We start from the raw sequence: 22,110 nt of genomic DNA on the forward strand, positions 1-22,110 counted from the left end.
GACTTCATGTTACACAATACATGTATGTTTTGTTCGATAAAGTTCATATTTATATCCAAATATCTCAGTTTACATTGGCGCGTTACGTTCAGTGATGTTTTGCTTCCAAAACATCCGGCGATTTTGCAGAGAGCCACATCAATTTACAGAAATACTCATCATAAATGTTGATGAAAATACATGTGTTATGCATGGAACTTTAGATTAACCTCTCCTTAATGCAACCGCTGTGTCAGATTTCAAAAAAGTTTACAGAAAAAACACACCATGCAATAATCTGAGTACAGCACTCCGAGACCAAAACAAGCCATACAGATACCCGTCATGTTGTGGAGTCAACAGAAGTCAGAAATAGCTTTATAAATATTCACTTACCTTTGATGATATTCATCAGAATGCACTCCCAGGAATCCCAGTTCCACAAATGTTTGATTTGTTCGATAAAGTCCATAATTTATGTCCAAATACCTCCTTTTTGTTCACGCATTTAGTTCACAAATCCAAATTCACGATGCGCAGGCCAGACGAAAAGTAAAAAAAAGTCCTTTACAGTTCGTAGAAACATGTCAAACGATGTATAGAATCAATCTTTAGGATGTTTTTAACATAACTCTTCAATAATGTTTCAACCGGAGAATTCCTTTGTCTTCAGAAATGCAATGGAACGCAGCTACCTCTCACGGGCGCACGCCTGACTGAGCTCATGGCATTCTGCCAGATCTCTTACTCAATCAGCTCTTATTCTCTCCTCCTTCACAGTAGAAGCCTGAAACAAGGGTCTAAAGACTGTTGACATCTAGTGGGAATTGCCTTAGGAAGTGCAATCGGACCAAATTTCCACTGTATATTGGATAGGCAAAGACTTGAAAACCTACAAACCTCAGATTTCCCACTTCCTGGTTCGATTTTTTTCTCAGGTTTTTGCCTGACATATGAGTTCTGTTAATACTCACAGACATCATTCAAACAGTTGTAGAAACTTCAGAGTGTTTTCTATCCAAATCTACTAATAATATGCATATCTTAGCTTCTGGGCCTTATATTTGACTTGGCAAGTCAGTTAAGAACAAATTCTTATTTACAAGAACAGCCTACTCCTTCGTTAGCTAAATTCTTTAGCTAAATAGCCCAGTACTGTTCTCTAGACCGTTACGTAGTACAGTGCTGTATTTTCCATTCCATCCTGACGGAAACCCAGAGGGTTTTTCGTTTTTCATGGAATAGAAACACCATAATATTAATTAAGCAAGTACCAGTCAAAAGTTTGGACACCTACTCATTCCAGGCATTTTCTTTATTTTTACTCTTTTCTACATTGTGGAATAATAGTGAAGACAACACAACTATGAAATAACACATATGGAATCAGTTAAGAAAAAAATATTATTTACAAGGACAGCCTACTCCTTCCTCCCCGTCGGGGAATTGAACCCCGGTCTCTCGCGTGCCAGCACGACACGGGGATTCTTTAGCTAAATAGCCCAGTACTGTAGCCTACTCCCGATCGTCACTTTGTACAGCGCCATATTTTCCGTTCCAACCTAACGGAAACCCAGAGGGTTTTTTGTTTTTCTTGGAATATAAACACCATTTGCAGAAATGTTGCTTATTTAATTTTCTTAATATCATTCCCATATTATGTTCTTACAAAAAAGGTTTTAAATTCTCTATACAGCCACTATTGAAGGCTATCAAATGCTTCTCAGATGCCCTCTGGTGGTCAAACTGGCACTAAGTAGCATTAATGGTACCAGTGGTTCACACTTAAATAAAATGCCATAGAATTCTGCAGCACCATGCAAGCTGTGCCGCAGTACGCTGCAACTTTTAAAGGACGAACCACTGTATGCCTACACTGAACACCACACATTTGCTGCTACTGTAAACTGAATGATAGAACAGCTATTTCCGTAATGTTATGGGATGCTTTTTCTCTCCATTGTTTTTGATGGTAGGCCACTCTGGTAGGCATACATTATGATGAAATAGCCACAGTAGACTACTTGGCCACTTAAAACTGTAAGTTAAATTGGGTACAGCCTCCGTGTTCACAGTAAGCACACGCCGGAAGTTGCACAGAATTTTGACAATGTTCAAATTTGCACTCCGCTGACCTGAAATTTGCACATTTCCCTCAAAAAAATGTAACACCATTGCTTAGAACTATAAATTAAGCATAACTATAGGAAATCTAAGATGCGTCAAATAAATGATATCCACCTCGGCGCTCCAGCTATGCATTTGGTTTGCTAACTAGCTAGCTAAGGGGCTAGATGTCAAGATCAAGCTTCTTGGTTACAGCAGAGACATTCAATCCCCTCCTGGATCAACATCTCTGTTGCCTAAATTGTTTTGTGCTCGAAAAAATATAAATAAAATATAAATTATTTTGAAATGGCGGCCCTTGTCTGCACTTCCGGTAATACTGTATATCCTGGAAAAAAGGGACATGAAGGGTATGACGGTTTGGGCGGTATCTGTATACCGCCCAAACCTACAGTCTACTACAGTCATCCAGTGACACAGTCTAGAACACATGTACTACTACAGTCATCCAGTGACACAGTCTAGAACACATGTACTACTACAGTCATCCAGTGACAGTCTAGAACACATGTACTACTACAGTCATCCAGTGACACAGTCTAGAACACATGTACTACTACAGTCATCCAGTGACACAGTCTAGAACACATGTACTACTATAGTCATCCAGTGACACAGTCTAGAACACATGTACTACTATAGTCATCCAGTGACACAGTCTAGAACACATCTACTACTACAGTCATCCAGTGACACAGTCTAGAACACATGTACTACTACAGTCATCCAGTGACACAGTCTAGAACACATGTACTACTACAGTCATCCAGTGACACAGTCTAGAACGCATCTACTACTACAGTCATCCAGTGACACAGTCTAGAACACATCTACTACTACAGTCATCCAGTGACACAGTCTAGAACACATCTACTACTACAGTCATCCAGTGACACAGTCTAAAACACATCTACTACTACTACAGTCATCCAGTGACACAGTCTAGAACACATGTACTACTACTACAGTCATCCAGTGACACAGTCTAGAACACATGTACTACTACAGTCATCCAGTGACACAGTCTAAAACACATCTACTACTACAGTCATCCAGTGACAGTCTAAAACACATCTACTACTACAGTCATCCAGTGACACAGTCTAGAACACATGTACTACTATAGTCATCCAGTGACACAGTCTAGAACACATGTACTACTATAGTCATCCAGTGACACAGTCTAGAACACATCTACTACTACAGTCATCCAGTGACACAGTCTAAAACACATCTACTACTACTACAGTCATCCAGTGACACAGTCTAGAACACATGTACTACTATAGTCATCCAGTGACACAGTCTAGAACAAATGTACTACTACAGTCATCCAGTGACACAGTCTAGAACACATCTACTACAACTACAGTCATCCAGTGACACAGTCTAGAACACATGTACTACTACAGTCATCCAGTGACAGTCTAAAACACATCTACTACTACTACAGTCATCCAGTGACACAGTCTAGAACACATGTACTACTACAGTCATCCAGTGACACAGTCTAAAACACATCTACTACTACAGTCATCCAGTGACACAGTCTAGAACGCATCTACTACTACAGTCATCCAGTGACACAGTCTAAAACGCATCTACTACAGTCATCCAGTGACACAGTCTAGAACACATCTACTACTACTACAGTCATCCAGTGACACAGTCTAGAACGCATCTACTACTACAGTCATCCAGTGACACAGTCTAGAACACATGTACTACTACAGTCATCCAGTGACACAGTCTAGAACACATCTACTACTACAGTCATCCAGTGACACAGTCTAGAACGCATCTACTACTACAGTCATCCAGTGACACAGTCTAAAACACATCTACTACTACAGTCATCCAGTGACAGTCTAAAACACATCTACTACTACAGTCATCCAGTGACACAGTCTAGAACACATCTACTACTACAGTCATCCAGTGACACAGTCTAGAACACATGTACTACTACAGTCATCCAGTGACACAGTCTAGAACACATCTACTACTACAGTCATCCAGTGACACAGTCTAGAACGCATCTACTACTACAGTCATCCAGTGACACAGTCTAGAACGCATCTACTACTACAGTCATCCAGTGACACAGTCTAGAACGCATCTACTACTACAGTCATCCAGTGACACAGTCTAAAACGCATCTACTACTACTACAGTCATCCAGTGACACAGTCTAGAACACATGTACTACTACAGTCATCCAGTGACACAGTCTAGAACACATGTACTACTACAGTCATCCAGTGACACAGTCTAGAACGCATCTACTACTACAGTCATCCAGTGACACAGTCTAGAACACATCTACTACTACAGTCATCCAGTGACACAGTCTAAAACACATCTACTACTACAGTCATCCAGTGACACAGTCTAAAACACATCTACTACTACAGTCATCCAGTGACACAGTCTAAAACACATGTACTACTACAGTCATCCAGTGACACAGTCTAGAACACATGTACTACTACAGTCATCCAGTGACACAGTCTAGAACACATCTACTACTACAGTCATCCAGTGACACAGTCTAGAACACATCTACTACTACAGTCATCCAGTGACACAGTCTAGAACGCATCTACTACTACAGTCATCCAGTGACACAGTCTAGAACGCATCTACTACTACAGTCATCCAGTGACACAGTCTAAAACACATCTACTACTACTACAGTCATCCAGTGACACAGTCTAAAACACATGTACTACTACAGTCATCCAGTGACACAGTCTAGAACACATGTACTACTACAGTCATCCAGTGACACAGTCTAGAACACTACTACTACAGTCATCCAGTGACACAGTCTAGAACACATCTACTACTACAGTCATCCAGTGACACAGTCTAGAACACATCTACTACTACAGTCATCCAGTGACACAGTCTAGAACACATCTACTACTACAGTCATCCAGTGACACAGTCTAGAACACATCTACTACTACAGTCATCCAGTGACACAGTCTAGAACGCATCTACTACTACAGTCATCCAGTGACACAGTCTAGAACGCATCTACTACTACAGTCATCCAGTGACACAGTCTAGAACGCATCTACTACTACAGTCATCCAGTGACACAGTCTAGAACGCATCTACTACTACAGTCATCCAGTGACACAGTCTAGAACACATCTACTACTACAGTCATCCAGTGACACAGTCTAGAACACATCTACTACTACAGTCATCCAGTGACACAGTCTAGAACACATCTACTACTACAGTCATCCAGTGACACAGTCTAGAACACATCTACTACTACAGTCATCCAGTGACACAGTCTAGAACACATCTACTACTACAGTCATCCAGTGACACAGTCTAGAACACATCTACTACTACAGTCATCCAGTGACACAGTCTAGAACACATCTACTACTACAGTCATCCAGTGACACAGTCTAGAACACATCTACTACTACAGTCATCCAGTGACACAGTCTAGAACACATCTACTACTACAGTCATCCAGTGACACAGTCTAGAACGCATCTACTACTACAGTCATCCGGTGACACAGTCTTGAACATAGTCAAGTAGTCTGCTGCAGAGCTGAGCATATTAAATAGGCTAGGCACACAGTCTATTACTGTCATCCAGTCTACTACGGTACATAGGCTTCTCTGAACCAGACCATGCCGGGCTGCTTCCAGCCTCAGTATAACAGTCAGGGTTGGTTGAAGTTGGGAACAATTCCATTTCTGTCAGTAGATTTATTCTATAGGGATCCTATTCAAACCCTGATCTTGAATTTAGATGGAATTCACCCGACGCCCTGATGGCTGTGGAATCCCTGGTAGTGAGAGGCAGATCAGAGGCAGGGGACTGTTCAATGTTGGTTCTGTCTGACCCTTCTCTTTCATTGTATCTATTTTCTGCGGCATTGAAGGAGGGAGGCTCAGAGGCTGCTGGTCTTTGCTTGGCCTATTCATAATGCATAGAATGATACACAATCTGTTCAGCTCCTCTATCATTTACAGCACATCAATAATGGACAGGCACCCACATGTCCTCTCTTCCCTTCTAGTGGGGGCTTTTATGGCTGTATATCTTTGTGGATATGGTGTGTGTGTGTGTGTTAGGTCATGTATTTCTTCTGTGCACAAAGTGCATGTACTCACAGAAGTATCTTGTTCTGGCCGTGTCTCTGACTATCTGTGTGATTCTGTGATCAAGTGGCTGTGTGTCCGTCTTTGTCCAGTTGAACTGATGAAGTGTGTGTGATGGGAGAGGAGGACGGGTCCAGTGAGAGTGGTGGGGATGTATAACTACGTTAACACTTGGAGGTCAGCCCTCTGCTCCTCAGCTCCCTCTCTCAACACGTCCTCAGTCTGCTCTCTGTGTCCACTCCACTTAGGCTAGTCCAGCTCTTGCTCTCCCATTTCCCTCTCTCTCTCCCCTATTCCCTCTCTCCCCTATTCCCTCTCTTCCCTATTCCCTCACGCACCATCTCCCTTTCCCCCCTCTCCCTCTCTCTCCACCTCTCCCTTTCTCTCTCACCCCCTGCCAGAGCTTTTCTATACTGGCATCCCACTCTCCCAGTTAGGCAGGCTTTCTCTATGACAACAAAGCACTCTACATGATCTGCAGCACACAACATTAGTGCTGAACTCAGGTCATCCCGAATGTTGCCACTGTTCAACAGGTTTAGTCTATAGTGTGAGTGCCTCTGTAATAGTCAACAGTATGACTCCATCCTGATTGTCCTGTGTGTGACACATAGCTTCTAGTCTAAAGCAGACTGACTCCATCTCCATTCCCTCAGGCGTCTCTCTGCATGTGGCATTAGATGTTGGGTTAGAAAGAGGAGGAGGAGGTAGGTTTGTTGGACTGTGCTGTACCAGGCCCAGAGTTCAGCATTATTACCACCAGATGTAGGGAGTTTTCTGTTGCACATTTTATTTAACCTTTTATTTAACTAGGCAAGTCCGTTAAGAACAAATTCTTATTTACAATGACGGCCTACCCCGACCAAACCCGGACGACGCTGGGCCAATTGTGCGCCGCCCTATGGGATTCGCAATCACGGCCGGTTGTGATACAGCCTGGAAACGAACAGTGACTCCTCTTGCACTGAGATGCAGTGCCTTAGACCGCTGTGCCACTTGGGAGCCCCAAAGTCAGGCTAGATGCTACAGCAGGCAGGCAGGCAGGGCCCCAACCCAGAGCGGGAGAGTCCCGGGGAGAGGCAGGGTGTGGTGGCTGGTGGTTTTGGGGTATGGGTTCCCCTCTGAGAGATGACTCAATTGGGCTGTTGGGTTTGGAATGGTCCTGACTGGTGCCTGGTGATGGTCTGTCACTTTTTAAGAGGGAAACAGACATAATATACACAAGAAAGAAACAAATTGATCCTGCTCCAGAGTACAGATATCGGTGTAATGCTCATTCCTTCGACATTAAACGCGAATCCGACCATCACCCCTGGTGAGACAAAACCGCTTCTCGTCAGTGAAGAGCACTTTTTGCCAGTCCTGTCTGGTCCAGAGACGGTGGGATTGTGCCCATAGGCGACGTTGTTGCTAGTGATGTCTGGTGAGGTCCTGCCTTTACAACAGGTCTACAAGCCCTCAGTCCAGCCTCTCTCAGCCTATTGCGGACAGTCTGAGCACTGATGGAGGGATTGTGCGTTTCTGGTGTAACTCAGTTGTTGTTGCCATCCTGTACCAGTCCCTCAGGTGTGCTGTTCGGATGTACCGATCCTGTGCAGGTGTTGTTACACGTAGTCTGCCACTGCGAGGACGATCAGCTGTCTGTCCTGTCTCCCTGTAGTGCTGTCTTAGGCGTCTCACAGTACGGGCATTGCAATTTATTGCCCTGGCCCCATCTGCAGTCCTCATTCCTCCTTGTAGCATGCCAAAGGCATGTTCACATAAATGAGCAGGGAACCTTTTGGTGTTTTTCAGAGTCAGTAGAAAGGCCTCTTTAGTGTCCAAAGTTTTTATAACTGTTAATTGCCTAACGTCTGTAAGCTGTTAGTGTCTTAACGGCCGTTCCAGGGGTGCATGTTCATTAATTGTTTATGGTTCATTGAACAAGCATGGGAAACAGTGTTTAAACCCTTTACAATGAAGATTTGTGAAGTTATTTGGATTTTTACTAATTGTCTTTGAAAGACAGTGTCCTGATAAAGGGAGGTTTCTTTTTTTTCTGAGTTTATCTATGTTCAATGTGGACTGTCTAGGACTAATGAATCATCTTAGTTGTCAGATAAGTGATTGTATTAAATATACTTCAGCTCAATGTCAAGTATCATGGCTACTGTGGACGTAATCTTATCTTAGGCGATATCTTACATATTAACACAGCCAGCTTGCAACACACACAATCACTTGAAATATTCAACTGAAAGTATGCGCCTCGCCTTGCTTCCTCATCAAGAGGCTCTCCCCTGTTCCATCGTGCTGTGCATCATTCTAAATCGCCACATTACCAACATCTATGTAACCATGACAACAAAGTGGCTGAGCAAATTAATTGATCTTCAGGGGCATCATGAAGCCAAATTACTTTGTCACTTCTAATATGTTGACAGGCGGGTCATGAAGTGTTACATTTCCCCGTGCTCATCTATTTCGCACAGGATATAGTGTCAGGAAATGGACCTTGAGTGTACTGAGTAATTTCACTTTCTGTTTTTTCTGTCTATCTGGGGCTCGCCCCCTCACTTTCTTGGTCTCTTTTTCTTTCCATCTCTCTCACTTAATACATTTTTCCTCTCTTCTTTCGCTCTTCTTTCTCTCTCTCTCAGGGATTTTCTTCCTCGAGGATCAGGCATTGTCACCCGTAGACCTCTGATCCTGCAGCTGTGCTTCAACAAAGCCGGTGAGTCTGAATTCTCATACAACCATGGCCTTGTCTGTCCTCATTGCTGCTGCCATTGACCTGCCTCCTCCACTCAGCAACACTGTCTGGTGCCTGGTAAAGACTTTCTTCTCTTCTCGCTCTCTGTCTCTCTATCTATCTCTGTCTCTCTGTCTCTCTATCTATCTCTGTCTCGCTCTCGCTGTGTCTCGCTGTGTCTCGCTCTCTCGCTGTGTTTCGCTCTCTCGCTGTGTCTCGCGCTCTCTCGCTGTGTCTCGCGCTCTCTCGCTGTGTCTCGCGCTCTCTCGCTGTGTCTCGCGCTCTCTCGCTGTGTCTCGCGCTCTCTCGCTGTGTCTCGCGCTCTCTCGCTGTGTCTCGCGCTCTCTCGCTGTGTCTCGCGCTCTCTCGCTGTGTCTCGCGCTCTCTCGCTGTGTCTCGCGCTCTCTCGCTGTGTCTCGCGCTCTCTCTCGCTGTGTCTCGCGCTCTCTCTCGCTCTCTCTCGCTGTGTCTCGCTGTGTCTCGCTGTGTCTCGCGCTGTGTCTCGCTGTGTCTCGCGCTGTGTCTCGCTGTGTCTCGCTGTGTCTCGCGCTGTGTCTCGCTGTGTCTCGCTGTGTGTCTCGCTGTGTGTCTCGCTGTGTCTCGCTGTGTCTCGCTGTGTCTCGCTGTGTCTCGCTGTGTCTCGCTGTGTCTCGCTGTGTCTCGCTGTGTCTCGCTGTGTCTCGCTGTGTCTCGCTGTGTCTCGCTGTGTCTCGCTGTGTCTCGCGCTCTCTCGCTGTGTCTCGCGCTCTCTCGCTGTGTCTCGCGCTCTCTCGCTGTGTCTCGCGCTCTCTCGCTGTGTCTCGCGCTCTCTCGCTGTGTCTCGCGCTCTCTCGCTGTGTCTCGCGCTCTCTCGCTGTGTCTCGCGCTCTCTCGCTGTGTCTCGCGCTCTCTCGCTGTGTCTCGCGCTCGCTCGCTGTGTCTCGCGCTCGCTCGCTGTGTCTCGCGCTCGCTCGCTGTGTCTCGCGCTCGCTCGCTGTGTCTCGCGCTCGCTCGCTGTGTCTCGCGCTCGCTCGCTGTGTCTCGCGCTCGCTCGCTGTGTCTCGCGCTCGCTCGCTGTGTCTCGCGCTCGCTCGCTGTGTCTCGCGCTCGCTCGCTCTCTCTTTCTCGCTCGCTCGCTCGCTCGCTCTCTCTTTCTCGCTCGCTCGCTCTCTCTTTCTCGCTCGCTCGCTCGCTCTCTCTTTCTCGCTCGCTCGCTCGCTCTCTCTTTCTCGCTCGCTCGCTCGCTCTCTCTTTCTCGCTCGCTCGCTCTCTCTTGCTCGCTCGCTCGCTCTCTCTTTCTCGCTCGCTCGCTCTCTCTTTCTCGCTCGCTCTCTTTCTCGCTCGCTCTCTCTCTCTTTCTCGCTCGCTCTCTTTCTCGCTCGCTCTCTTTCTCGCTCGCTCTCTCTCTCTTTCTCGCTCGCTCTCTCTCTCGCTCGCTCTCGCTCTCTTTCTCGCTCGCTCTCGCTCTCTTTCTCGCTCTCTCTCTTTCTCGCTCGCTCTCTCTCTCTTTCTCGCTCGCTCTCTCTCTCTTTCTCGCTCGCTCTCTCTCTCTTTCTCGCTCGCTCTCTCTCTCTTTCTCGCTCGCTCTCTCTCTCTTTCTCGCTCGCTCTCTCTCTCTTTCTCGCTCGCTCTCTCTCTCTCTCTCTGTCTCTGTCTCTGTCGCTGTGTCTCGCGCTCTCTCGCTGTGTCTCGCGCTCTCTCGCTGTGTCTCGCGCTCTCTCGCTGTGTCTCGCGCTCTCTCGCTGTGTCTCGCGCTCTCTCGCTGTGTCTCGCGCTCTCTCGCTGTGTCTCGCGCTCTCTCGCTGTGTCTCGCGCTCTCTCGCTGTGTCTCGCGCTCTCTCGCTGTGTCTCGCGCTCTCTCGCTGTGTCTCGCGCTCTCTCGCTGTGTCTCGCGCTCTCTCGCTGTGTCTCGCGCTCTCTCGCTGTGTCTCGCGCTCTCTCGCTGTGTCTCGCGCTCTCTCGCTGTGTCTCGCGCTCTCTCGCTGTGTCGCTCGCTCGCTCGCTCTCTCTTTCTCGCTCGCTCTCTCTCTCTTTCTCGCTCGCTCTCTCTCTCTTTCTCGCTCGCTCTCTCTCTCTTTCTCGCTCGCTCGCTCTCTTTCTCGCTCGCTCGCTCGCTCTCTCTTTCTCGCTCGCTCTCTCTCTCTTTCTCGCTCGCTCTCTCTCTCTTTCTCGCTCGCTCTCTCTCTCTTTCTCGCTCTCTCTGTCTCTCTCTCTGTGTCTCTCTGTGTCTCTCTCTCTCTCTGTCTCTCTCTCTCTGTCTCTCTCTCTCTCTCTCGCTGTGTCTCGCTGTGTCTCGCTGTGTCTCGCTGTGTCTCGCGCTCTCTCTCGCTGTGTCTCGCGCTCTCTCTCGCTGTGTCTCGCGCTCTCTCTCGCTGTGTCTCGCGCTCTCTCTCGCTGTGTCTCGCGCTCTCTCTCGCTGTGTCTCGCGCTCTCTCTCGCTGTGTCTCGCGCTCTCTCTCGCTGTGTCTCGCGCGCTCTCTCGCTGTGTCTCGCGCGCTCTCTCGCTGTGTCTCGCGCGCTCTCTCGCTGTGTCTCGCGCGCTCTCTCGCTGTGTCTCGCGCGCTCTCTCGCTGTGTCTCGCGCGCTCTCTCGCTGTGTCTCGCGCGCTCTCTCGCTGTGTCTCGCGCGCTCTCTCGCTGTGTCTCGCGCGCTCTCTCGCTGTGTCTCGCGCGCTCTCTCGCTGTGTCTCGCGCGCTCTCTCGCTGTGTCTCGCGCGCTCTCTCGCTGTGTCTCGCGCGCTCTCTCGCTGTGTCTCGCGCGCTCTCTCGCTGTGTCTCGCGCGCTCTCTCGCTGTGTCTCGCGCGCTCTCTCGCTGTGTCTCGCGCGCTCTCTCGCTGTGTCTCGCTCGCTCTCTCGCTGTGTCTCGCTCGCTCTCTCGCTGTGTCTCGCTCGCTCTCTCGCTGTGTCTCGCTCGCTCTCTCGCTGTGTCTCGCTCGCTCTCTCGCTGTGTCTCGCTCGCTCTCTCGCTGTGTCTCGCTCGCTCTCTCGCTGTGTCTCGCTCGCTCTCTCGCTGTGTCTCGCTCGCTCTCTCGCTGTGTCTCGCTCGCTCTCTCGCTGTGTCTCGCTCGCTCTCTCGCTGTGTCTCGCTCGCTCTCTCGCTGTGTCTCGCTCGCTCTCTCGCTGTGTCTCGCTCGCTCTCTCGCTGTGTCTCGCTCGCTCTCTCGCTGTGTCTCGCTCGCTCTCTCGCTGTGTCTCGCTCGCTCGCTCTCTCTGTGTCTCTCTCGCTCGCTCTCTCTGTGTCTCTCTCGCTCGCTCTCTCTGTGTCTCTCTCGCTCGCTCTCTCTGTGTCTCTCTCGCTCGCTCTCTCTGTGTCTCTCTCGCTCGCTCTCTCTGTGTCTCTCTCGCTCGCTCTCTCTGTGTCTCTCTCGCTCGCTCTCTCTCTCTTTCTCGCTCGCTCGCTCTCTCTCTCTTTCTCGCTCGCTCGCTCTCTCTCTCTTTCTCGCTCGCTCGCTCTCTCTTTCTCTCTTTCTCGCTCGCTCGCTCTCTCTTTCTCGCTCGCTCGCTCGCTCGCTCTCTCTTTCTCGCTCGCTCGCTCGCTCTCTCTTTCTCGCTCGCTCGCTCTCTCTTGCTCGCTCGCTCGCTCTCTCTCGCTCTCTCTCGCTCTCGTGTGTCTGTAGAGTATGCAGAGTTCCTACACTGTAAAGGGAGGAAGTTTGTGGACTTTGAGGAGGTCCGGGCGGAGATCGAGGCAGAGACAGACAGGATCACAGGCTCCAACAAGGGCATCTCCCCCATCCCCATCAACCTCCGGGTCTACTCCCCTAACGGTAATGCTCAGCAACAGTTATTCATTTGGTGTTATTTTAACATATGCATGCACACGTTCAGTTGGACACACGCGTACACACACACATGCGCATGCACACACAAAAGCGCAGAAAACACTTGCATTCATGTATCAAAGAAACTACCTTCGCCATGCAAGGACTTGTATACACAATGTAACACACATCATGCAGTCTACTTGGCAACAGTCATAACCTTCTCCCTCCCCCTCCATCTCGCCCTCCATCTCTCCCTCTCTCCCCTTCCATCTTGCCCTCAGTGCTAAACCTGACTCTGATCGACCTGCCGGGGATGACTAAGGTGGCAGTGGGGGACCAGCCGCTGGACATAGAGCACCAGATCAGGGACATGCTGCTGCAGTTCATCACCAAGGAGAGCTGCCTCATCCTGGCCGTCACCCCCGCCAACCAGGACCTGGCAAACTCAGACGCCCTCAAGATCGCCAAGGAGGTGGACCCACAGGGTAAGGGACTAGCCTAGTGCTGCTGTACTGGTTCTCTATTGGAACTCCCAGGACAAAAGGACCTTACCGACCATTTCGAATCACACCACACCTTCTCCGCTATGCAATCTGGTTTCAGAGCTGGTCATGGGTGCACCTCAGCCACGCTCAAGGTCATAAACGATATCGTAACCGCCATCGATAGGAAACAATACTGTGCAGCCGTATTCATTGACCTGGCCAAGGCTTTTGACTCTGTCAATCACCACATCCTCATTGGCAGACTCGACAGCCTTGGTTTCTCTAATGATTGCCTCGCCTGGTTCACCAACTACTTCTCTGATAGAGTTCAGTGTGTCAAATCGGAGGGTCTGTTGTCCGGGCCTCTGGCAGTCTCTATGGGGGTGCCACAGGGTTCAATTCTTGGACCGACTCTCTTCTCTGTTTACATCAATGATGTCGCTCTTGCTGCTGGTGATTCTCTGATCCACCTCTACGCAGACGACACTATTATGTATACTTCTGGCCCTTCTTTTGACACTGTGTTAACAACCCTCCAGGCGAGCTTCAATGCCATACAACTCTCCTTCCGTGGCCTCCAACTGCTCTTAAATACAAGTAAAACCAAATGCATGCTCTTCAACCGATCACTGCCTGCTCCTGCCCGCCTGTCCAACATCACTACTTTGGACGGCTCTGACTTAGAATATGTGGACAACTACAAATACCTAGGTGTCTGGTTAGACTGTAAACTCTCCTTCCAGACCCACATCAAACATCTCCAATCCAAAGTCAAATCTAGAATTGGCTTCCTATTCCGCAACAAAGCATCCTTCACTCATGCTGCCAAACATACCCTTGTAAAACTGACCATCCTACCAATCCTCGACTTCGGTGATGTCATTTACAAAATAGCCTCCAAAACCCTACTCAATAAATTGGATGCAGTCTATCACAGTGCCATCCGTTTTGTCACCAAAGCCCCATATACTACCCACCACTGCGACCTGTACACTCTCGTTGGCTGGCCCTCGCTTCATACTCGTCGCCAAACCCACTGGTTCCAGGTCATCTACAAGACCCTGCTAGGTAAAGTCCCCCCTTATCTCAGCTCGCTGGTCACCATAGCAGCACCTACCTGTAGCACGCGCTCCAGCAGGTATTTCTCTCTGGTCACCCCCAAAACCAATTCTTCCTTTGGCCGCCTCTCCTTCCAGTTCTCTGCTGCCAATGACTGGAACGAACTACAAAAATCTCTGAAACTGGAAACGCCTATCTCCCTCACTAGCTTTAAGCACCAGCTGTCAGAGCAGCTCATAGATTACTGCACCTGTACATAACCCATCTACAATTTAGCCCAAACAACTACCTCTTTACCTACTGTATTTATTTATTAATTTATTTTGCTCCTTTGCACCCCATTATTTCTGTCTCTACTTTGCACTTTCTTCCAATGCAAACCAACCATTCCAGTGTTTTTTTAGTTTTTATTTTACTTGCTTTGTTGTACTCACTTCGCCTCCATGGCCTTTTTATATTTTTATTTATTTATACATATATCTGTTTGCCTTCACCTCCCTTATCTCACCTCACTTGCTCACATTGTATATAGACTTATTTTTTTTTCACTGTATTATTGACTATATGTTTGTTTTTTACTCCATGTGTAACTATGTGTTGTTGTATGTGTCGAACTGCTTTGCTTTATCTTGGCCAGGTCGCAATTGTAAATGAGAACGTGTTCTCAATTTGCCTACCTGGTTAAATAAAGGTTAAATAAATAAAAAATAAAAAATAAATTAAAAAAAAAGGATGAGGATGCGTACTTGATTTCTGGGTGGTGTTCATTTGGTGCACCAAATAGACTGAAACATTGACGCAGTACCTGGACTTGTCCAATAAGAAACGCTAATTGATATTTTTTCCCCCCATTGTTTTTCCTACTGAACAATTGTGTTGAATTGAAGGAGATGAGGAATGGAAGGCTGGGTGGATGGTGGACAGGCAGTAGTCAGGATTAATATGATGAGATGAAGACTGTTTGGTTCTGTTCAGGTCTGCGCACTATTGGCGTGATCACAAAGCTGGACCTGATGGACGAAGGGACGGACGCTAAAGACATCCTGGAGAACAAACTGCTACCTCTGCGTAGAGGTGAGGGGAGACACACACACACACACACACACCTCATTGACTGCAGAGGAATAAGTGTACGCTCTCTCTCCAGGTTATATCGGCGTGGTGAACCGCAGTCAGAAGGACATAGATGGCAGGAAGGACATCCGCGCTGCGCTGGCTGCTGAGAGGAAGTTCTTCCTGTCTCACCCGGGCTACAGACACATGGCCGAGCGCATGGGCACCCCACACCTGCAGAAACAACTAAACCAGGTGAGAGATTACTAAATATTCACCTTTCTGTTATTCTACACTGATGTTCTAGTCTGACTTCCAGATCAGTTTTTTTGCTTTCTTGTGAACTCTGAGAGACGGCACCAACAGATCTTAAACCGGGCTATAATGTTCCTTGAAACTCAAGTTGATCTTTCAATCACTACACATTCTCTCCCCTCCTATTCTCCTTCTCACTCATTCCTCCCTTCCCTCCCTCCCCTCCCTCCCTCCCTCCCTCTCTCGCTCTCGCTCCTCAGCAACTGACCAACCACATCAGGGACACTCTGCCTGGGCTGCGCAGTAAGCTGCAGAGCCAGATGCTCTCCCTGGAGAAAGAGGTGGAGGAGTACAAGAACTTCCGTCCCGACGACCCCACACGCAAGACCAAGGCCCTGCTGCAGTGAGTAGAGGACACGCTCACACCTACTCACACACACACACACACACACACACCACCATAATGAGCAGCTCCAGAGTTGACCCTGACTCTCTGTCTTTCTCCCCAGGATGGTGCAGCAGTTTGGGGTGGACTTTGAGAAGCGTATCGAGGGCTCCGGGGACCAGGTGGACACAGCGGAGCTGTCGGGCGGTGCCAAAATTAACCGGATCTTCCATGAGCGCTTCCCCTTCGAGCTGGTCAAGGTGAGCGCTGCGGTCTCAATACTCACTGTCACAATATTTCTACAAGAGAAGTTCATCTGCCTGCTTGACTGTTTTGACCACAGTTGGTAGACTTGTTTAGAAGTGTGAATTTTGGAGTGCAGAATGGATGAACAGTTTTTCTATTGTTTGTTCTTCTCTCTTTTCTCTGTCAGATTGTGTTTGATGAGAAGGAGTTGAGGAGGGAGATCAGTCATGCCATCAAGAATGTCCATGGTGTCAGGCAAGTGGATGAGAGGAGGGGCCGTCCTGTGTCTTCACACACCACCACCGCTGTGTTCAGCTCCTTCCTCTTCACTGTCGACCCTCTCCGTTTCCTCCTTTCATGTAAAACTGACACACAGCATGCTTAGCAATCACAGAGCAATTAGCCTAAGATGCCCACAGATCACTCTCCCACAGAACGGCCTATCATACACTCAAATGGTGGTTGTTCAATGTGAAATCTAAACCATGTAATCTTCCTCCCCACCTCTATTTGTCTGTCATATCTTCCTTCCTATTTCCTTGTGCATAAATCAATCACTGATTTGTGTGCTGTTTCGTGTTTGTATGCTGATAACCTTGGCTCTGCTCTCTCTTCCTTATTTCTGTATGTCTGTTTTATCTTTTTTATTTTATGTACTGTTCTCATTGTCTGGACTGACTCGTCTATCTGCTTTTGTCTGTTATCTCTCTGGACAATAACTTGTCTGTCGTCCTACTTCTGTCTGTCTTTTTTTTTGTCCCTGTCTGTCTGTCTCCTTATTTTTGTCCCCCCCCCCCCCCTGTCTGTGTCTTTGTGCGTCCTCAGAACGGGCCTGTTCACTCCCGACCTGGCGTTTGAGGCCATTGTGAAAAAGCAGATCATTAAGCTGAAAGAGCCCTGTATCAAATGTATCGACCTTGTCATTCAGGAGCTCATCAACACAGTCAGGCAGTGCACCAACAAGGTACTGCAGCCTGGTGTCCAGACTCCCGTCCTGTCCCGACCCAGCCTGGCCACAAGGGGGCGACGCTGAGGGGGGCACAATACTGACCCACTCTGCTCTACAACAGCTGTCCATCCATGGCCTCTATGACCCTTTAGATAGCACAACTAGGGCCCAGAGATTTTGCAGTCAGGTCATGTAGTTAGTTAGTAAATAAAAACTCCTGGTCCTAATCAGAACGTCTACTGTGTAACCACCCTGGGGCTCCTGAGTGGCACAGCGGTCTAATGCACTCCATCTCAGTTCAAATCCAGGCTGTATCACAACCGGCCGTGATTGGGAGTCCCATAGGGCGGCGCACAATTGGCCCAGCGTCGTCCGGGTTTGGCTGGTGTAGGCCATCATTCTTAATAAGAATTTGTTAAATAAGGTTAAATAAATAAAATAAATACACGCTATACACAGTTGTGTAGTGTGGTGTAGATGTAGTGTGGTGTATGTCCAGAGGACTGGATGGTGCAGATATGGGGACAGTTTGACTCCCCCTCAGCCAGCCACAGCTAGCCTGTGTGCCAGGTGCCGCTGTCATGTTTTGTGACGGTTGTGGTGACGTCGTCGTGGAGACAGGATGGTTGGGGATGGCCATTCCCCGAGCATCACTGGTCTCACATGGACAAGCTGCAGGTTTCATCTGTCTAAGAATGATACACACTTAGGACTGACATAGCTAGGGTGTTAGTTATGTGGGTACTGTGAGTTGAATATGTGCCCACATATCTATATTATATACCTAGTTTGAGAAGAACTGCCCTGTCAAGAGAAGAGGATGTGAACGCCTGCGGCTTGTCCTTATCTTCTTGCTTTACTTGTATTTCTAGAGACCAGATTTCTAGTTTGACAGATAACTAACTAAACTAAGAATCTTCTTGTTTTTCTTTCTTTCCTGTATTTCTCTCTCTCTCGCCTCTGTTGTTATTTCTCTGTTTATCCCTCTCTCTCTGCTGCCCCCCTACACTATGCTCCTCCACTCCCCCGTACCCCCTCAGAACGGGCTTGTTCACCCCTGACCTGGCCTTCGAGGCCATAGTCAAAAAGCAGATCCTCAAACTGAAAGAGCCCAGCCTGAAATGTGTGGATCTGGTGGTGTCCGAGCTGACCGCGCTCGTCATGAAGTGTTCCGTCAAGGTAACCAAGAGCAGACTCACCCCTCACAGGAAAGAGGGGGGGAAAGAAGGAAGAGAGAGAGAGTGTTCCGGAGCGTATCCTCTCATCTGTGATTGAATGCCCGTCCCTGTTCCCCTCGCACCTCTCCTCCACCGCTCTCCAATCAGCAACCTATCCTAATGAAATCATCCCCCACGCCATCTCTCCTCAGTGCCTGGATTGTGTGTGTATCCCTCCCTCCCTCGCCACGCACATCCTCTCCTTTTGTCCAAGCCACACGTGTCCGATCAAGCATTGACTTGCAAATCACGTCCGAATGTTAAGCAGCGCGTCTTAACTTCCTTTCAGCAGCCCCTCCTCACCCGTGCCCTGTTTGATCTGAGCACATTCAGACTGATTCTCCATCTGCCTCCACCCTCCATCTGCCACCTCCATCTCCCCTCCTCCTCAAGACCCAGACCTCTGTCTATCAGAACATCAGAGCCCAGATCTCCAGAGCTATGTTTACATGTCCTGCAGAGCTCCAGGGCTATAAGGCTGTGGTCCCTCACTGACCCAGCACTGCACCATTGACATTATTCTGTCTGCCTAACCGGATGGAAATACAACGTGAGGGAAACAATATAAATATCTGCTGGCTCGCTGTGCCGGGGGTCGCCATAGCAACAGTGCTGCTCAACAACCATGCCATCTTGTGGATGGTGGGGGGAATTGCATTTCAAATACCCACCACAGTCCATCCATTTCACTGTCACTCTACCTCTGGTATTAGTTCAGCTGAAGAAAGGATCGCACTTCACTCTGTCCTTCACCCTCTTCTTCTTCATTCTCCTGATCTGTTCTTCACTAACATGAAATAATATCAGCAATCACCGTCAGCTTGGAATGATTGTTTACTGTCACAGGAAAACAATAGTGTCAACTGTAAGTTACCTTTCATTTTTTTTACGTTGAATGATCTAATTTCCGAAATGTTTCTATGTATTTTAGCCATTGATCCATTTAAAGGTTGACTCCAGTCAACTAGAGCTAATCATCATGACATCAGTCCTCATGGTGTCCATCATGGTCATTCCCAGCTGAGGCTGAAAGCGCTGCCCTTATGCCATAGATCACAGACATTCATCCTGTGTGCATGCCCATTAAGGAGTGTGTGTGTGGTAGTCAGTATGATTACTATATTCACTGCTGAATGCCTATGTCCTTCCCCTTTCCTGCACACTGAGTGTAAGAAACATTAAGAACACCTGACTAATATTGAGTTGCACCCCTTTTTGACCTCAGAACAGCCTCAATTCACCGGGACATGGACTCTACAAGGTGTCGAAAGCGTTCCACAGGGATGCTGGCCCATGTTGACTCCAATGCTTCCCACAGTTGTGTCAAATTGGCTGGATGTCCTTTGGGTGGTGGACCATTCTTGATACACACAGAAAACTGTTGAGTGTGAAAAACACAGCAGCGTTGCAGTTCTTGACACAAACCGGTGCGCCTGACACCTACTACCATACCCTGTTCAAGGGCACTTAAATATTTTGTCTTGCCCATTCACCCTCTGAATGGCACACATACACAATCTGTGTCTCAATCGTATCGACGCTTAAAAATCCTTGAACCTGTTTCCTCTCCTCATCTACACTGATTTGAAGTGGATTTAACAGGTGACATCAATAAGGGATCATAGCTTTCACCTGGAGTCACCTGGTCAGTCTATCATGGAACAAACGTTCCTAATGTTTTGTCCACTCAGTGTTTGCGCTTCACCTCCTGTCTGTTGTATATGTAAATGGAAGGTAGGTCTGCATGGATAGTCATGCCAGAGTGTTAGTGTATGCTAGTGATTCTCTTTGTCTATATGGTCAGTGTTGCAGTTGTTTTGTGTTACCTTGCAGCTGGGTTCCTACCCCCGGCTGAGAGAGGAGACCGAGAGGATCGTCACCACCTACGTCAGAGAGAGAGAGGGCAAGACCAAGGACCAGGTCAGTGCATTTAGGGCCTGTTTTTACGACGAGTCTCTGGGTAGGATTGCTGACGTAGGATCAGTTCAGCCTTTTAGATCATAATGAATTAGATGATATGGTCAGGGGGATCTGATCCTAGATCAGCACTCCTACTCTGAGATGCTTTTTTAATGCAGAACCTGACCACTGACAGAGAAACACTCCCAACAGGAGATTTTTAAGAAATATTATAAATATTATTTAAGAAATACATTTCTCCATTTGAAATCAATTGTTTGTACTTGCCTTTCTTGCACTTGTCTTTTCTGTACAAGGACTGGCTTTGCTTGATTGTGATAAGTGGTTGTTGATGCGCGGATTGTAAATTACGTCTGTTCAGCGACTAAATGAATGTAAATGTGATATAAAATGAACTCTATTGTCATAGTGAAGCTCTGTCTTCATTCTAGGTGATGCTGCTGATTGACATTGAGCTGTCCTACATCAACACCAACCACGAGGACTTTATAGGCTTCGCCAAGTATGAATCCTACTACCCCCCCCCACCACCCTAATACACCTCACCCTTTACCCAAGCTCCCCTACCCTTCCCCCTCTCTCCCTAATGCTCGTGCCCCAGCTCTCAGTTGAAGGTGTGGTTGTGATGTAGTCCTGGGCACCAGACTAACTCAATACTGCCCAAAGTCAGATGTGTACTGTTTGCTGAACTGGGCATGGACTGAACTCTGCTGAAGATAGATCTGGTAGAGTCCCATAAGCTTGTGTGTCTGACTGCCTGTGCTTGATAGTTATTCCTACAGTAAGTGCCATTCCCTATAGACTTGAAACAATCAATACCTCAATCGCTGTTTGGCCACTTTATCACAACCCCCAAAGGCACTCACAGAGACTGCTGTCGCTACAAACCACAATTACCGCTACTTTTATCAGTATTACTGAGCCTAACAAGGGGCTGTATCTGTGGATCTACATGCTGTGACTCAGTCAGTCTGATTGATCCACCATGAAGGCAGATCAATGAACGTGGTTAGAACACCGTAGAATACGCTCTAGGGGAGGGGAGGCTAGGGGTCAGACAAGGTCGATCTAGCTTGCTGCATGGTCCGTCACGGTTAGTTCTGCCTCTAATGAGCTGAATCAAGCATGCTAGGTTGTGTCCCCTCCCTTTCTGACTCTGTCTCTCTGGAGCTGTTTAGATTGTTCAAGGACCCTTATTTGTTGTGTGCTTAGGGATTGACCTGAGTGAGTTAGATTGGAGTTTTTATCTGTTGACTGCATTGGTTATTACTAATAACATGGTGTTTTGGAATCCTGAGCTCCTGCATCTTGCTAATCGGCCAGCCCTAGCCTCTCATACTGGATGTCCTGCCAGAGCTTGACATGCGTTGACCTCTGCCCTCTACACTGTCTCCAGTGTAGCAATTACTATAGGATGCACAGCATGTAGCTAGCTTAGTTGAAAGTCTCTTCCATAGAAATATAATGACTTCTGTTTCTATGGTCTCTTCCCTTTGCCTGAGGTATGCATCTGATTACGTAACATAGCATTGCCCTTTGCGAGTCTGAATGGCGTGTGGGTTCCTTTCCAATCATCCGCATGGAGAATGGGTTGATGGATTGATGAGAAGTGTTGTCAGGTAGGTAGGGGTGGTAACTTGTCTCTCGTGGCGTCACTTTCAGTCTTGACTTCAGAAGGCACGATGATGGTAGCCCACCAGGGTACGGCAACAACAGGTGGGCTGTCACGAATCGGGTGTCCCTCTTCCTCTCCGCCTGTTCCCCCAGACCCCACTCCCACTGTTCCCCCAGACCCCACTCCCACTGTTCCCACGACTATGTT

At 48.0% G+C, this 22,110-nt stretch overlaps 1 protein-coding gene across 11 annotated transcripts in view; it reads left to right on the forward strand.

Moving 5' to 3' along the window:
* LOC129833531 (dynamin-2) overlaps positions 1-22,110 on the forward strand; it is a 47,289-nt gene that overhangs the window by 9,996 nt on the left and 15,183 nt on the right. For 8 of the 11 annotated variants that reach the window (XM_055898198.1, XM_055898192.1, XM_055898193.1 and 5 more), the window contains exons 3-13: positions 8,885-8,958; positions 12,573-12,722; positions 13,001-13,204; positions 15,239-15,337; positions 15,411-15,571; positions 15,832-15,974; positions 16,081-16,216; positions 16,390-16,457; positions 17,028-17,166; positions 20,202-20,288; positions 20,720-20,790. In XM_055898198.1, coding sequence (XP_055754173.1) covers positions 8,885-8,958; positions 12,573-12,722; positions 13,001-13,204; positions 15,239-15,337; positions 15,411-15,571; positions 15,832-15,974; positions 16,081-16,216; positions 16,390-16,457; positions 17,028-17,166; positions 20,202-20,288; positions 20,720-20,790 — 1,332 coding nt within the window. Of the gene's footprint in view, positions 1-8,884; positions 8,959-12,572; positions 12,723-13,000; positions 13,205-15,238; positions 15,338-15,410; positions 15,572-15,831; positions 15,975-16,080; positions 16,217-16,389; positions 16,458-17,027; positions 17,167-18,191; positions 18,331-20,201; positions 20,289-20,719; positions 20,791-22,110 lie in introns of all 11 variants that reach the window. The other 3 variants (XM_055898194.1, XM_055898190.1, XM_055898197.1) reach the window with 1 other exon arrangement.

The sequence above is a fragment of the Salvelinus fontinalis genome, chromosome 34 (assembly GCF_029448725.1).
Source record: "Salvelinus fontinalis isolate EN_2023a chromosome 34, ASM2944872v1, whole genome shotgun sequence".
In the NCBI taxonomy this organism is placed as follows: domain Eukaryota; kingdom Metazoa; phylum Chordata; class Actinopteri; order Salmoniformes; family Salmonidae; genus Salvelinus; species Salvelinus fontinalis.